At 41.6% G+C, this 16,625-nt stretch overlaps 1 protein-coding gene across 1 annotated transcript in view; it reads right to left on the bottom strand.

Annotated features, from left to right (window-relative positions):
* The window catches only part of LOC119653795 (rhotekin-like), a 195,528-nt gene that overhangs the window by 120,548 nt on the left and 58,355 nt on the right, over window positions 1-16,625 (bottom strand). The window contains exon 2 of the mRNA XM_038058806.1: window positions 5,633-6,749. Within this exon, the coding sequence (XP_037914734.1) occupies window positions 5,633-6,700 (1,068 nt within the window). The 5' untranslated portion in view covers window positions 6,701-6,749. The remainder of the gene's footprint in view (window positions 1-5,632; window positions 6,750-16,625) is intronic.

The following is a 16,625-nucleotide window of genomic DNA, read 5'->3' as shown; positions in this document are numbered from 1 at the left end:
GGAAGGCGCCCGCCATGCTATTATGCTAGACATGAATTTTGCGGATGTTACTGAAGAGTTATAAACAGCTGAACTGGAGGGGTTCTGTTCTGATAGGGTGCAACATTTCTGATACAAAAGGATCACCAGTATATACAGTCGGTTAGCACATAGCAAGCAGGTCATCAAAGGGTTGCAAATAGCAGCTATTATCGACTCGGTAGTTATAGGATAAGCTATTAGAGGGTAAAGAAATCTGTTTACTTGCTATATCCATTATGCCAAGGCTTTTGACAAGGTCCTGCACACCTAGCTAATCGATGTCCTGCATCTGCGCCGCATTAATCCGAAACTAATAGAATTTTTGGCGACAGCCATGGAATGGTGGCATACCATCTTATCAGTGCATTCATGTGAGGGTACACACCCCTGTTTACTTGCTATATCCATTATGCCAAGGCTTTTGACAAGGTCCTGCACACCTAGCTAATCGATGTCCTGCATCTGCGCCGCATTAATCCGAAACTAATAGAATTTTTGGCGACAGCCATGGAATGGTGGCATACCATCTTATCAGTGCATTCATGTGAGGGTACACACCCCAGAGCCTATCCACATACGGAGAGGCTTCTTCCAGTGTGACTCGTTGAGTCTTCTTTGGTTTTGTATGGCACTGAACCCCCTTTCATGGCTACTGAATGATACTAAAAGGCATGCTTTCGCAATAAACTATGGCCTAGGTACTAAGTGCGAGCTGACACACTTGATCTACTTAAATGACATCAAGCTGTTTGCTGGTACTAGTGAACATCTGCGAATAATAGACATGTTTAGCCGTAATATTCGGATAGGAATTGGATTAGACAAATGTCGAATTCGAGCCATCCGCAAAGAACATCAGAAACCGCCTGCCGGACATAGCATTGGTAACCTCCACATTCAAGCTATGACCGAGGCAGATTTCTACAAGTACCTAGGAATTTCGCAAGGAACCCATGTTTGAGTTGGTGATCTGAAGGATGCTCTGCTGTCCGAATTACTGCGGCATGTGAAGCTGGTGCTGAAATCGCATTTCTCCGGGAAGAAGAAAATAAGTTCATTGCGTGTATTCGCCATCCCTTCACTGGCGTATGCATTTGGAATATTGCCGTGAATGAAGACCTATCTGGAAAACGTCCAGCGGCGGATATGGTCTACTATGCCCAAGTTCCGAATGTATTATCCAAATTCTACCATGGAGCGAATAAACCTGCCTCGTGACATCGGAGGCAGTAGTGTGGTTGACGTGGCGGCACAACATCAGCGCCAACTCGACTCGCTTGGCGCTTATTTTTACAGCAAAGAGCAGGCGAATCCCCTTCATGCGGCTCTTTGTAAGGCAGATTGCGGGCTGACTCCACTTAACTTGAAGGATTGAATGAAACAAGACCAAGAGCGATGAATGGAAGACAAAGGCAATGCTCGGTAAACATATGCATTTCTTTTGACCGCCATTTGTCGAACAGATGGTTGTGTGCTGGGGAGCCCTTTGCTAAGACGAAAGGATTAATAAGTGCCATTCAAGACAGTGTGGTCGCCACTCGAGCTTATAAAAAGCTCATAGTGAAAGAGCGAGTGATGAGCGACCAATGCAGAATGTATGGTTTCGCATTAGAAATGTTAGATTATTTCATATCTGGCTGATCACGGGAGCTTGTTTGGTTTACCGGTACGAACCGCAGGCCGTACCTGATTGTTCTGCTTGCAGCATGTATTGAGACCAGCAAGCTCTAACTAATCGCTATACAACTCCCAACAAGCCTGCCGTGCTGTCTGTTGATAAGGCGGGTCGCTCCGCGTATATTATCCCTGTTATCCCTCATAATAGCAGTATTGAACGAAAATACGTGAAGAAAAAGGTGAACTATGAGCCACTACTGCTGGAAATTAAAGAAATTTGAGGTCTCAAGCGGGTGGTTGTAGTTTCCATAATATTATCAGCTATGAGTTTTGTACCTAAATCCCCCACGGTTTCCCTTGATGTCCGGGAACTATCATACAGCCTAGTTCAAATCAGGCAGAAATACACCATTCTGCATATATACTCAATATTGTGGGCAGTTCTCGACGATTTTTCCCGTTAACCTATCACCGGCCATCACCACCAGAGCCCCTTTATCTTTTAAATAGGTAGTATCGCCCGAGCCTAAATGCTTGGCACTTAGCGCTAGTATTAAGTAAAATCCGGCATCGGCCGAGATTGTGATAACTCGAGAAATAAAGCACATTCACTTAGCTAAATCCAGGTTATTAGTCGGGTTGAAGAGTTTCCATCCTTCCTTACTGTGTGGACTATCTACCTTATCTCTAAGAAGGACCCCGCAGACATCGGACCGATTAATTGCTTACCAAACATCTACAAATTCATAATGTCCATTATTAAGAGGAGGAGTGCGAGGAGCAGAAGGTCTGCTAAGTCGGATCAGGGGTTGCAAAGAACAACCGACTCGGTAGTTGTAGGACAGGCCACTAGAGACCAAAGAAATCTCTTTAGCTCTTTGGCTAATCGATGTCCTACATCCGTGTGATTCAAACCATGCAGAAATATACCTACCACTACCATACTACCGACCACCACTATGAAAGCCCCTGCACATTTTTAAGTAGCTAGGATCGTCTTAGCCTAAATGCTTGGCACTTAGTTCTAGATCAGGTTAAATCCGACATCGGATGAGATTGTGATAAGTCGAACGAAAATTATGACACAAACTAGGAGAAGACACTCACCAGACAGAATGTGACATTAAACGATTATAATTTGAGCAAGTTGAGAGGTACCTGTAGATAAGGATAATAATAACAAATGACAAAAATGGGTTCGAATGTCTGAGAATGTCAGTGAAAGGTCGGTGGGTAATTACTTTACAGCCTCCGTACTGCTCCCTTTCGCAGCAAACGTCAGAACTGATACCAGCTTTGGAAAGTACTAATCGAGACCTTTCATTTGATATTAGATGAAAAAAAATTTACATCCACCTTCCGCAGAGAGACCTTTCATTTGATACCCGACATGATTACATGCGGTGAAAGTAGAGCTATGTTATTCACTGCATATAACTGGATTCACAGTTCCCACCTTTTTACTAAATTTCATACCAATCGAAATAACCGTTTCTAAAATAATAGATGCGACAGACACACACATAGAACGGCATGAAGGGAGGCCTAGTTAGCCATTCTCTTATGGAATCATATGTCTTCTAGACACTATGGGGAAACAATAGATTGTTCCCGGTTATTGAGAGCGAATGAGACCTTTCAGACTAGACATACGGATTCTGTAAAGTCAGATCAACCATAGATGCCATCAAATTGGTTACTGAATTGGTCAAGAATGCGATTCACGGAAAGGAAGTTCCAGCAAATATTGCATGGTGGTAACTCCGGACGTAAGAAATGCGTTCAATGCGACCAGTTGGAGTTTAATACGGAAATCCCAGATAGCGATTGGTGTTCCCACCTAGCTCGCTGCTATTGTCGATTGCTATTTAGCAGAAAGGAGGCTTTGGTATGATATCAATGAAGGATCCCAGGAGTACGCTGTTTCTGCAGGTGTCACACAGGACTCTGTACTGGGCCGACTACTGTGGAACATTATGAAAATATAAGTATGTACTTAGTTTTACGATCCCGGAGTAGGCCACGGTGGTGGGTTACGTCGATCATATAGCATTGGTTGTAGTCACAAAGCATCTAATGGATTCTGAGTGATACTCATGCGAAGCAATCAGAGCTGTTAAGGTCTGGTTAGGGAGCGCTGGACTGGTACTTGCGGAGAAAGACACGGAAGCGGTCCTCATTACAAAGTGCCTGAAGCGAAATTACGCCAGAATTAGAATGGGCAATTACGTCATCACTTCCACGCCGACCAATATACTGTACTGTTTGTTCGGGAGGAATTTATAGCTCACTATTGACAATAAGTTATTCGGAAGCAAATTAGAAAGCTGTTAAAATTCTTCAAAACAATATACTAAGAATCACAATAGACGCTCCCTGGTATCTTTTAAGAGAGGTCTGAAATGGGAATCTACCAAGAAGACTACACACAGGAGATTCGGTTCCCGGTGCATTGCCTGAATTTGTGTGGTGGAAGAAAAGCATTGCACATGTCCTTCGATTATTTGCGCGTGAAAAATTTCGCGGTGTTTGTGCTGTGTATGTGATACAGTGAATTGTTGTGCGACCACGTGGTTGCTAGCACATGGCTGCAAGTATGCAGCAGTATGTCTTATAATAATTCAAGCCATCGACACCCCAATACATGAAGCACAAGGGGCTCGGGCCAGTTAGCTGCCTCGTACCTACCCCGCGACTACGCAATGATATCACGTGCCCCCTGAAAACTTGATATGGTCTGTCGAGACTGAAGAGAGTTAAGCTGAACTACTTATTCTCATAAAGGGCATACTGGCAAAGGGTTAAATCTCGTGAGGAGTAATCAGTTAGCAGCTTAGCGAGTAGTGGTTTTAGTCGGGAGAAATCCAACACTCTCAGGACACATAAACCCCGGGGCAAGCCTTTTAAGGATTTCCGCCTCCTGAAAAAGCAATTAAGCAATTGATATATTGTGTATTGTAAGCCAGGTTGTATTCAGTATAACCGCTCCTTTTGCTATTTAATATCAAAGGGGGTAAGGAATCGAGGTTCATAGCAAGAAAAATTGCGAGCTCTTAACCGCAATCCAGAGAAGAATCATTTGAATAATTTTTGGCTCGCTATATGAGGATGAACAATTCCGTAGATTTTATAATGACGAAATTTATGAGCGATACTACAACCTGGTTGTGGATAACATCCGGTTCGATTGGTTGCGTTTCCGGTTTACTTAATCCGCATGGGCGAAGGTCATCCAACCCGGACAATCAATAATGGCAATAAATAAGTTGAAATTAATGTCCATGTTTTTTTTTACAGTTAATATATAAATTAAGAAAAGAACTAGGTATTGTTCCTTATACTGTAAATATTTTTATTTTCCTTCCGCATACAATTATTTTGGAGACCACGTGCTTCCTTCCTCAGTGCTAGTACCTAATCCAATTGGCAACAACTATTTTAGAAAAAGAACCTGCCAGACAGCTTTTTGGAATTTCGAATTGGCAGACTTCTGTGCAAAACTAGAATGTCAAAGGCAGGCCTAGACCGGATATCGTTTGTTGCGCCGTTGATGATCAAGATGATGATAATAAGAAATCGGGAGTCCGGTCAAATTTACCTCTTTTAGGCTATCTTACAATTAGGCGCCCAAGATGGTTCTCATATCTCATAAGGCACTTTAGATGGTATACTGAGCTTTTCTTTTTCAGCAGAAATGCGAGCAACATGTGGGGTACTCCAACTGTAACTTAAGATCTGCTTAGAAATTTTCATAGGTACCAATTGAGTATAGAGTTGATTCCTGTATTAAAATTTTCTTTTTCATTGCGAATATAAAAGAGAAACCCTTGGCCTAAAGTTGTTGAAAAGTGAAGCATTTTTTATTTTGGTTTGATATTTCTTAACTCAACTGGATTATTTTTGGTATGTACGCCCAGCCATTGGGGCAATGTCACCTTCGGCAAGTAAACACGACAATAAATAACAATTGCTCACATTAAATACCAATTCATACCTTTCTACTCGTACTCAGTGACCGCTGTGACCGAAAGCCATATCCCAATGCAATGTTAGCGCGCCATGTTGGATCGACGAAGTCATCAAGTTCACTCTTTAATATCTCCAAATCGATTTTGTTCACGCTACCGCTCTTCTTGATACCAAATTTACTATCTTCGAAACTATCGCTCAATATATTCCTATACAAATTGTTGTCACGTACAATGGCAGCATTCAAGGAACGTCGACTTAACGAATGCATTTCCAACAAATTCAGTCGTGATTGCAAAATGGCTTCGACATTGATATGGCGGCCACCTCCACCTTCGCCATTTTGAATTTTGCTACCGTTGCGTACTTTGATGGGTGGTTTGCTCGCGTCCCGGCTATTCATCAAGTGCTGAGCCCTCAGTTTGGCTCGAGCACGACCATCGTAGTCATCATAGTCCTCGATGGTTTCGTAGCCGTTTCGTTGAATGTAGAATGAATGGCGAGAAAGCCGCCTCGGCATGGGAGCTCCTTCATGCTTGGCTTTTTCACGGAAACTGAGACGCTTTTCCGTTTCAATGGCAGCCAATTCTGTGCGTTTGAAAGGTGTGGGAACTTTCTTATTTCCAGCCGGAGGTTTCGATGGCAACGTGTTGGTCGACTCCTGGCCTTGGTTCTGGTTATTGTTCGGTACATTCTCGAAATTCTTACGAAGCTCCTTGACTGTATTGCGTCTATTTTGCGAGTATAAATAGTTTATATCAGATTGGTCCAAATTGAATGATTGTCGCTGCAAAGTGGGATCCTCGTCTTTCAGCTTTTTAATGTCAAGGTCAAAGGATTTATCGTAGATATCTTTTGAACTTTTGCAGCGTTTCAGCAGAGTTCCGCGAAAGATGGATTTGCCAGTGGTTTTCGAAAACGACTTTCCGCCGTTGCAGTGGTTCAGGTCTGTTATGCTGCCCAGGTTCATCGAGTTGTTGTACAGGTTCGTGAAAAATAAGTTTCTTTCGCTGCTGAATTTTTTGATTGTACTCGAAAGTTTTTTGTCGAAATCATTTTGATCCGATACGATTAGCATTCTGAGCTTGTTCATGCTGTGTTTATTTGTGGTTCACGTGCGCTGCCAACTATTGTTATGGGAGCTGTAAAACATGCAAATGTGGGGTAAATCGAGTTATAAATCGCAACATAAACGAAAACCGATTGATCAATTAGTGCTCTGTCTTTGGCATTTTGCCTTTGGGTTGGTTTGCATTCACTATATTTTTGGCAGATTTGAAAGTGAAATCTTTCATTTACGAGGAGTGGGAAGCTGCAGTGACTTTGCATAAATAAATTGCAGTGAATTGTTAACTGCAGCAATTTCGGTGGAGTTTATAGCAGCTACGTCTACAGCTATTAAAGGGCGGAGCCCTATATATTTATATCGATAGCCAACTTGCAAAATTATGCATGATCAATTGTTGAAATTTTACATTAGAAATAGGAAAAGTTTCGCCTCTTCAAGGACAAAATGAATATGAAGTTTAACGAACCCTGCAGAATGCCCTGTCTTAATTATTCAATAAATCAAACTTACTGATAACACATAGTTCCCCTAGAAACTGTGCGACATGCTAGCTATCCTTTCACAGTACAATATTATTTAGCTTGGAAGCCAAAACTGAGTTTCGGATCGGATCGCAAATACAACGAGGACTACGGTAACGAAGAAAGGAGTATGCAAACCTATACCATATGCCCTCTGTTCAGAACTGTCACTCTTAGATTATTCATTGAACAGGTTGACAAGTACAACATAGAGGTGCTGGCGGTCTAGGGGACGAAATTCTTAGGCAGTTAACCGTCGAACAAACACTATTTCCAAAAGCCGAAAAGCACAATCAGGGCGAGAATGCGGCACAGACGAAAATTTCGTCCGCAACATCACAGACAGAAGTGTATGTGGTCCGAGTGAAAACTAATCACCGTATATGCTGCATCGGAAGACAAAGACGACTCAGTCAAAGACAAGTCAATAGTCGCCTTGAAATAATATTTGATTCATTGCTCTCGAATGAAGTGGAAATAGTACTCGGCGATTTCAACGCAAAGATAGGAAAAGAGCTGGTCCACGTTGGAACTACTGGGGAAGACTCATCATCAATGGCGCAACAACCGGTATCCGGTTTAGGCCTGCCTTAATAAGGAACTCCATACATCCCGGTTTTGCGTCGAGGTCCACCAATTTCGTATCCCTAAAAGCTTCCTGGCATCCGGACCATCTCAGGCAGGGTCTGCCTCGTCTTGTTTTTCTACCATAGATATTGCCCTTAAAGATCATGGTATCTCTCATAGATTTTGTCGTTATGTAGACTACGGAAGAAGATTATGGCCGCCGTTACCTTCGCGATACACCTGATTAGAACGTTAATGCCTCATAGAAGTTACTTGTAGCAGAAATATGGCAATCTCATCGCTTTGTTTCCTTCACCATAAGATCCAAAAGAGGACTTGGAATGTACCATGTCCAACCAGATTGATTAAGCCCTCACTGAGAAACAGGCTGCATTTAGCGTCCCTGAAGTGCCCACATACCGCCAAATAGAATTAAAATATGTAGGAGCGATAGAAGACCAAATCCTGCACATGATTGATCTACGTCAAAAAAACCGATAGCATTGGCACGAAGTGGAGTGAGCTGAAAAACACAGCGAAGGCGAAAGCACAGAAAACCATAGGCCACTAACCTCGGCGCAAATGGAATGAATTGTTTGGCGAAGTTTCATCGAGTTCCATCAGGCAACCGATGAAAAACGCGGCATATAAACAATATTAGGAGCGGCCTACAATAGCCAAATGAGGCAGATATTTAGAATTAAAAGGTGCCGCGATAACATCTGCAGAAGAACGCAAAGCAAGCACATAAATGATGAGATCTGCAGATTGGAAGTTAATTTTAAGAGACATAATTTAGGATCTACTTACAACTTGACTATTTCAACTGATGGACACTGTACGAGTCACCAGATTGACTACTTTGAGATCAGCAGTAGATTTAGGAGTTGTCTTCTGAATCTGTGTATCGAGAGAGGAGTTGTGTGTTGCGTCCACCACTTTTCGCAACATTAGAGAACTGCAACTCCTCAAGTTCAAAATCGACCGCTTGGGGAAGAGTTATCTTATACCGCCTGGGAATATTGATAAGCATTGGACTGCTATTAAAAATGCTTTTTCCTCGGGTGCTACGCAGGTTATTGGCTGCGTTTCGAAGGGGCGTCATAAGATTTAGCTACCTGTGGAAATTGTGGAAACTGATCGATGAATGGAAGGTATTGAAGGCTCAATTGATCAATGCAAGTGATGGCGAACGTGACGCGCTCGAACTCCGATACCTAGCGAAATCTCGAATGTAGTATGCGCCGTGACAAAAAAGAATTCGTTATTGCGATAGTCAGGGAAGATAAAGATGTGTACCGCATCACGAAAAAACCTCCATGTGGTCGCAAAACCATTCGATGATGTTGTGAAGAAGGTTAATGATCGACTCCTCTATAATGACATGTAGCTGAATGGGTGGAAGGAACACTTCACCACGGTTCTTGGTTGTATCACATCCGGAGAAGTTACACCTCTTGTGGATGGAATGGCTAGTCAGCTAGTGAGATGGCTATGCGGATGTGTGGGAAATCATTTCGGTCATCAATGTAGTCAAGCAGAGTAAAGCCGCTGGGCTTGACAGTCTTCCCACAGAATTACTTATCGCTGCACCTGCAATTTCTGCAGATGTGATACCTCTACTCGTACGGAAATCCGCGACCTTTCCCAGATGATGGGCGAAGAAGATGGCGTCGCAAAGATAATAGCTAAAATATCCTTGAACGCATCAAAGAAGGGTTGGTATCCACTTTGGATCATCTGGGATTGACCACATCAACACCTTTCGATCATTTTGAAATAGTGCGTTTAGATCTTCACTTCACATACTCTGCATCAATTTCGAGAAAGCTTTCGGCAGCGTGAACAGGAAGTGTATTTGGAGTGCTCAACGCAGGAAGATTCCGGAGAAACTAATAGTCATTATCAGAGCGACGTATGATGGCGCAAAATGTCACGAGGAATTTGAGTCAGGGTTGCATCTTGGCGTGCTTCATGTTGCACTGTCCGGAGGATGTGGAGGAGTTCAATCGACTATGCTACCCGACGTATTAACAGCCCTAGATCCATTCCGCTGCCTTGTTTAAAATCGGGAAATGCAGTTATGTCAACACCAAGATCAAGTTGAGACTGTTCTGTGCTAGTGCTCTTTCTGGGAGTAGCATATAGAAAGTGACCTTCATTGTCACTCGTAGACTCCAAGCCTTCGTCAACACCTGTCTGCGTTGTATCATTGGGGGACGTTGACCTGACAATATTACAAACGAAGAACTTAGTTGACGCATAGGCCTGCAATTTGGTAAGCGGAAGTGGCATTGGGTAGGTTACACATGAAGGGAGTATGACAGTTATATTTCTGGCTACGGCATGCAGTAGAACCCATTCTATTAAGATGGCTGTTGAGTGGGTTGCCCCTAGATCACTTGGCGCAGAACAGTAGAGGGGTACGAGAACCTCCAGATGTCGTGGGGGGAACTGAGCCGCATTTCGGGTAAGTGCGAGTGGTGGGACCAATATCCACTATACGGCACCAAGGGATATATACATTGTTCAACCCTTTGGGGGCAACACATAGATAGACATTCACTTTTCTTCCAATGAAACCTTTGGTGGGCAATACCCATTACCAAATTAATTAACAGGCAACGGGTGAATGGTGCCAAGGGTAAATGGTCTTGCACCCGAAACCCTGGAGTGCCGGACACCCCCGTCCTGATTGGAATGGCCTTCCTAACAAAGTCAATGTGGGACTAAACATATTCCAAAATCTACAAGGCAATCAGCTTGACCCTCTTCCTTCTTAGAACTTGTGAGATACTAGTTTGCCCTTTTGCCCCAACCAGCCTGCATACCAACCGGGGAAATCTTGCCAAACAGTTTCCTATCTGATTTTATCAAGGATTGAAACTGCTTTTAACAACTAAGAGATGGTTTTCGATAACAACTCGTTTAAGTTTATGATATCAAGCTTATTCAAACAACCTTATGCGGTAAGATCATGTACACCATTATAGACAAAGGTGGAGTTCTGCCACTATTGTGGAAGCTTTTAGCAGACGAACTGATAGACTTATTCAACAGGGAAAAGTAAAAAAAGTTGACTGACAGTTTCGTCCAGGGCAGGGAAAAGTGTTAAACTCAGGATTAAGCGATTGATATCAGTATTTTAATTATGAGATTCATAATTAAAGCATTCTTATAGTTTGCTTTTAGTAGGAGGCTAGTGTGATCTAGGAAATCTGACAATAAACCCCAACACAACCAGTTTCTTATATTGTATCAGAAGGGAAAACCTGGAGGAATTCGACTGCTATCTCTTTTTGAACTAGGTTTCATCTATTGAATGAAGCCAAGTATCTTGTTGAATATAACCTCAATTGGAACAAATACCCCCGAGTACGTATCAACAAAGGCAAGAGGGCATAGTTTTCCACAAGAAAAGCCGTAGGTGAGATTTGGGTATTAAAAGCATACCTGCAATATTTGATATGTCAAGCTGCAGTCTTAATGGTATCGAAAGCGTGGATCAATTTGAATATCTAGGAAGCTTCGTTGCTGCGGATGTTAGTACCAAACTGGGTGGATTAATAGCACTAAATTCGCTTTCACTGCCTTGTCTGAAATCTGGAAATGCAGTTATCTCAACAAAAAGATCAATTTGGAATTGTTCTGTGCTACTGTTCTTTCCGTGTTGCTATATGGAACTAGTACATGGAAAATGACCCCCACTGTTACTGGTCCAAAAATAGCGCAGCGCCGGGTGTGCACGGAATATCTGCGCAGCTACAAAAAACAATAAGTATGGGAATGACAATCAAGCTTCATGAGCTCCCAAACGCTGTTTAATTTGAACTCTGCCGGAAGATTGGCCTATTTGTAAATGAGATGAGGTTATGCTTCGAGAGCTGTAGAAGAATAAACCACACCATGCCATATACATTGTTATGTACATGTTATAAAGCGGTGTCAAAAATAATCAAAAGAATGGTCGAATTCTTCTAAAAAGTCGAAAGAGAGTCGTTATCGGACGATGAATGAGATATTACGGTGAATTGTACCTAATATATAATGAACTAAAAGCTGCCAGCCATATAAAGATTCGCACGCTTTAGTGGACAGATCGAGTAGAGCGTACGGATGACAGAAGAATTCCCAGGCGTATACTCAAAGGCAGGTCGCCAACAAAAATACTCTTTTCTCGGGTTCTACTCAGGTTATCGACCTTGGCTCGAAGGGGCGTCATAAGATTTGACTGGCTGCGGAATCGTGGAAGCGAATCGATGAAGGGAAGCGGTTGAAGTTTCTACTGATCGCTACGAGTGATGGCGGGTGTAATGCGTTCGAACTCCGATACCGAGCGAAAACGTGAGAAGTTTAGCGTAGTATACGCCATGACAAGAAAGAGTTTGCTATTGCATTGGTCAGAGAAGCGAAAGATGCCGCAGATCGGTATGATTTAAGGAATGTATATCGCATCACGAAAGGGGTGTGGTTGCAAATCTTTCGATGGTCCTGTGAAGGACATCAACGGTCGACTTCTCATCCACTATATTAACAATTGAAGATGTGGAAAGAATACTTCGCCGTAGTTCTTAATCATATTTCATTGGATGAATCCTCCAAGTAGAAGAGAAATCATTTCTGCCATCAATGCACTCAAACGGATTAAAGCCGCTGGACTTGACGGTCTCTCCGCAGAGTTATTTATCCCTGCGGCTGCAGTTACTGCAATTCTGCTGCTGGCACTCGTATGGAAATCTTGGGAATCCGAGATCGTTCCCAGAGAGTGGAAGAAGGGGATGATCGTCAAATTCACAAAGAAGGGACCCGTTTTGAATGTGACATTTGGAGGTGTATCTGCGTGCTCCCTGCCGTCGCAAAGAGAATAGCTAAAATAATTCTGGAATGCATTAACGAAAATCTTGAAAACTTGATTGATAGAGAACAGGCTGGTTTCCGCTCCGCATCTTCCCATTTATCACATCTACACTTACTGATTATTTTGGAACAACGTGCGGAGTTTAGATCTTTGCTGTACTCGCTCTTCATTGATCTCGAGAAAGCTTTCGATAGCGTGAACAGGAAGTGTAGCTGGAGTGCTCTACACAGGATGGCATTCCGAAAATCCTAATAGCCATTATCAGAGACATATAATGGTGCAAAATGTCACGTGCTGCACCGAGGCAAAATCTCAGAGGATTTTGAGGTCCAAAGCGTAGTTCGCCAGGGTTGTATCCTGTCACCGATATTACTTCTTCTTTGTATCAGTAGCGGTTTTCATGCTGCCTTGTCCGGAGAACGTAGAGGAATTCAATGGACCACGAGATTTCCTCAAACACCTCGACTACGCTAATAACATATCTTTACTCTCTCTGGATCTTGGCTAAATGGCTCTGGATTTGAGAAAAGAGGCAAGTGGAGTTGGACTGAAAATAACAACAACACCAACAAAACCAAGATTCCAAGAAACTGGATTAAACATTAACAGCCCTAGATCCGCTTTCGATCGATTTCGCCCTGTCTACAATCTGGAAATGCAGTTGCCTAAACACCAACTTGAGATTGTTTTGTGCTAGTGTCCTTGCTGTGTTGTTTTATGGGAGTAACACATAGAAATTGAACTCCACCGTTACCTAAAAGCTCCAAGCTTTTGTCAATAGCTGTTTGCGACGTATCATCGGAGTGTGCTGGCATGAATATATCTCAAACGAAGAACTTCGTTGGTGCAGAGGCCTGCACAGTGGCAGGGAGATGAGGCTTCGTTGCATCAGTGAGAAAGAGCATTGACGCGGAATAAACTCAACCTGTTGCTGGTGTTATGACATGGATTTTGTATCAAATTTTTATTTGTTTCTCGACTTATGATAAAAAGTAAAGGAAAAAAAATCCCTAAAATTGGGTTGAATTTTCTAAAGAATAGAAATATATCACCTCAGAAGTGATAGCTTAAAAGAATTCCAATGAGAACTAGAAACTATATGAAACCGCCTCTATAGCGGACGGCTTTTATGCAATAATAGTAATCGCAAGGTCTAGGAATAAACAGACTTGCCTACAATGCAGGTGATTTTTTTTTGTTTTAAAGCATTTTTAACGTTTTGTGTAAAACAAAACCTTATTAGAATCGATTCCATGTCTATCTGCCCGTCTGCCTGTCTATTTGTCACACCCGATTTACTCGGAAACGGCTAAACCAATTGTCACGAAATTTGGTGAGAACGTGTGGGGTGGTAAACTAGGTTTAAGGGGGCTCCCCATATATGTGAAAGGGTAGTGTATATTTTTTTTCACTTAATATGGTCGTATTGGGTATCAAATACTAATACTACTGGGTACTTTTCGAAACTGATGATATTTTTTATGTCGAGTGAAGCATAGTGGAGTGACGATCACAATGGTGGATCCATACGAAATCTAGGCCTCAAAATACAGCCCATTCCCATTTCTGCTTAAATAAAGTTAATAATAGTACCATATGTCACCATATTTTAGAAATTTACATGAAAACCCCCTTAAGTGCAACCTAGAAACACAAAATTTGGCACGGTTATAAATAATGCACACTTTTGGAAAGTTTGACAAAAATTCCACTATTATTAACAAAGCTATAGAAGGCTGTCTATTTAACGTGAATTTATTGCATTCTAAGACGTGTATGTCGCCATCTTCATATGAACGGCGGAGTTGAAGTTTGGAAATACATATGTATATCAAGGAACATTTTGAATTGGAGGTACACGCAAATGGGGTATTTCTTACACAAGGTGAACACAAGACCTTTTTACCCGAAGCGTCCAGCTCCGGTATTCCAACTTATTTTATAACATTATAATCAATTATTGAGAGCGTGAAATTAATAGGAATTAAATCATTATATACACTACAATTCACTAAAAAGTTTAGCAGAAGTTTTTCAGACCAAAGGGTGGGAAAACTGCTTAAGGATTGGTATAATTTTATGTAACAAAGTTAGCCGCGGGTGTATCACCATTGCTTTTCTAATATCATAAGGAAAAGTATTCATTCATCTTTTTGAACAACTTGGAAAGTTCATAATTTTTTATTTCCAACTTCCTAATCTACCACCAGCAACCTAGTAACCCAGCTTGCTAGATTGCTGAGTCAAACGTATTTATTCAAGTTCGGTGCCAACATTCAAATCAATGATAAGATTTTGTTATGTTAATTAGTCCATGTTATCTAGTCACATCGTCCGCCACCTACCCAAATTTGCCTTGAATTGTACACTTTTTCTACCTCTTCCGAAAATTTATAAATTTAATTCAAATAGATTTTTCATGAATTAATTCTTATCAATTAATGGTCATATTTCATCTAAACACAAAGTTGTCTCCTTTCTAGTTCAATGACGAAATCTACATTTCCATTTTACGCATTTTACTCCATTTAATAGTGAAATTAATGTTGGTGATTTCTTCAGCGAACTAGTTGGTGTTGCAGAATTTATTATCTGTAAGTGGTGCAGAGTGCAGTACGCTTGCAGTCAGCATCCAATAACTAGAACATTGACTTCCTTTCAAGGCCTACCTCGGAGCAGACAGCCTGAGGCAGGTCCAATCACTTGCTTCAGGTTCCATGGTAAGTTCAATGGATGTTGCAGTACAAGTAGGTGAGCGTAGTAAAATCAATTGGCGGCAACTTTCAACGATTTATAAGTGATATTAGGAGCACATATTCGCAACTGGAGCGGTGATCAGTAACGAATGGTGCCAGGAGGTGAGTTCAGTTAATTGAATTATTTGTGTAAGAGATAGTGGAATGACTACTTAGAACTTTCAACCTTTTAGAGGAGAGGATAGAGAAAGGAGTTTTATTAGCTGCGGTTAAAGATATGAATCTTTTCCTGTAAACTGTTTCTATAGAGGTCCTTAAACGCCAAATTCGAGTAACAAAATCCAATCTAGCCAACGAAGAAAGTCTACAATATAAAACGCAAGCAATCGAAGAACTATTCTGAAACCATCAGACAAGGAGACCAACAAGTAGTTGCGTGTCGCATATAAGAAGTGGATGATCAACATGCTATTGTGTCTAGTTTAAAAACTAAGCAACATTCTTGTAATTCGCTTTTTTTAAGGGGTAATAGCACTGTAACATTTTCAAGGAATCGATTTTTTTTCATTGGCTTAAAAAATACTTTGAACTCTGAAGAATATGAAGTGATATGTGAAATTTTGAAGAAAACAGTTTTTCGACCGAATTTAAAGTTCCCCCTATAAGGCCTCGTTCATGTCAAAAAGGTGTACCAAAACTCAAACGCATTTTTATCGTAACATGATTTCCTTTTACTTAAAGAAGAGGAGAATGACGTGGGGAATTTTTGATAAGTTTATCGTAACTATTTTTTACGACTCGTCAAAGTCATTTTTTTTTTGGTGAAAATTGAGTAACTTCAAAAAAAGAACACTCGCCAATTGTTTTTTGCAAGAACATAACGTAGTCTGTTCGATACAATGCAACGAAAATTAATGAAAAGGAATAAAGTAAAATCATTGCCGAGGGCGAAAAAGAAAAGAAACTGGAGTAATTACCACCTGTCGCCACTTTGAGTCATGCTGCTTTTAAGGCAGAGGTGAGGCAGCGTCTGATGAGTTACCTCTGCCCTGGATGAATGCAACGATCGCTAGGAAAGATCCAGGAGGCATCTCACACCTTCAATCGATGTTCTTCTTGCTCTATGTCAAAGTTAAAGAGTTGGGCCGCTTCAATACGACAAATTGCCACGTTACCGCAGAAGACGTTGTCACAATATCTGTGCAATCACGTGCGTTCGATACTGAAACTGGACTCTGGAACGTAACATCTTGGCTTACCCGTATTCAGAAGCCCACAATTCAAGCAATTCGTACCTGAAAACTCGA

The sequence above is a fragment of the Hermetia illucens genome, chromosome 4 (genome assembly GCF_905115235.1).
Source record: "Hermetia illucens chromosome 4, iHerIll2.2.curated.20191125, whole genome shotgun sequence".
In the NCBI taxonomy this organism is placed as follows: domain Eukaryota; kingdom Metazoa; phylum Arthropoda; class Insecta; order Diptera; family Stratiomyidae; genus Hermetia; species Hermetia illucens.
Note: the sequence above shows the minus strand (reverse complement) of the source record. Positions and strands in the feature narration are given on the sequence as shown.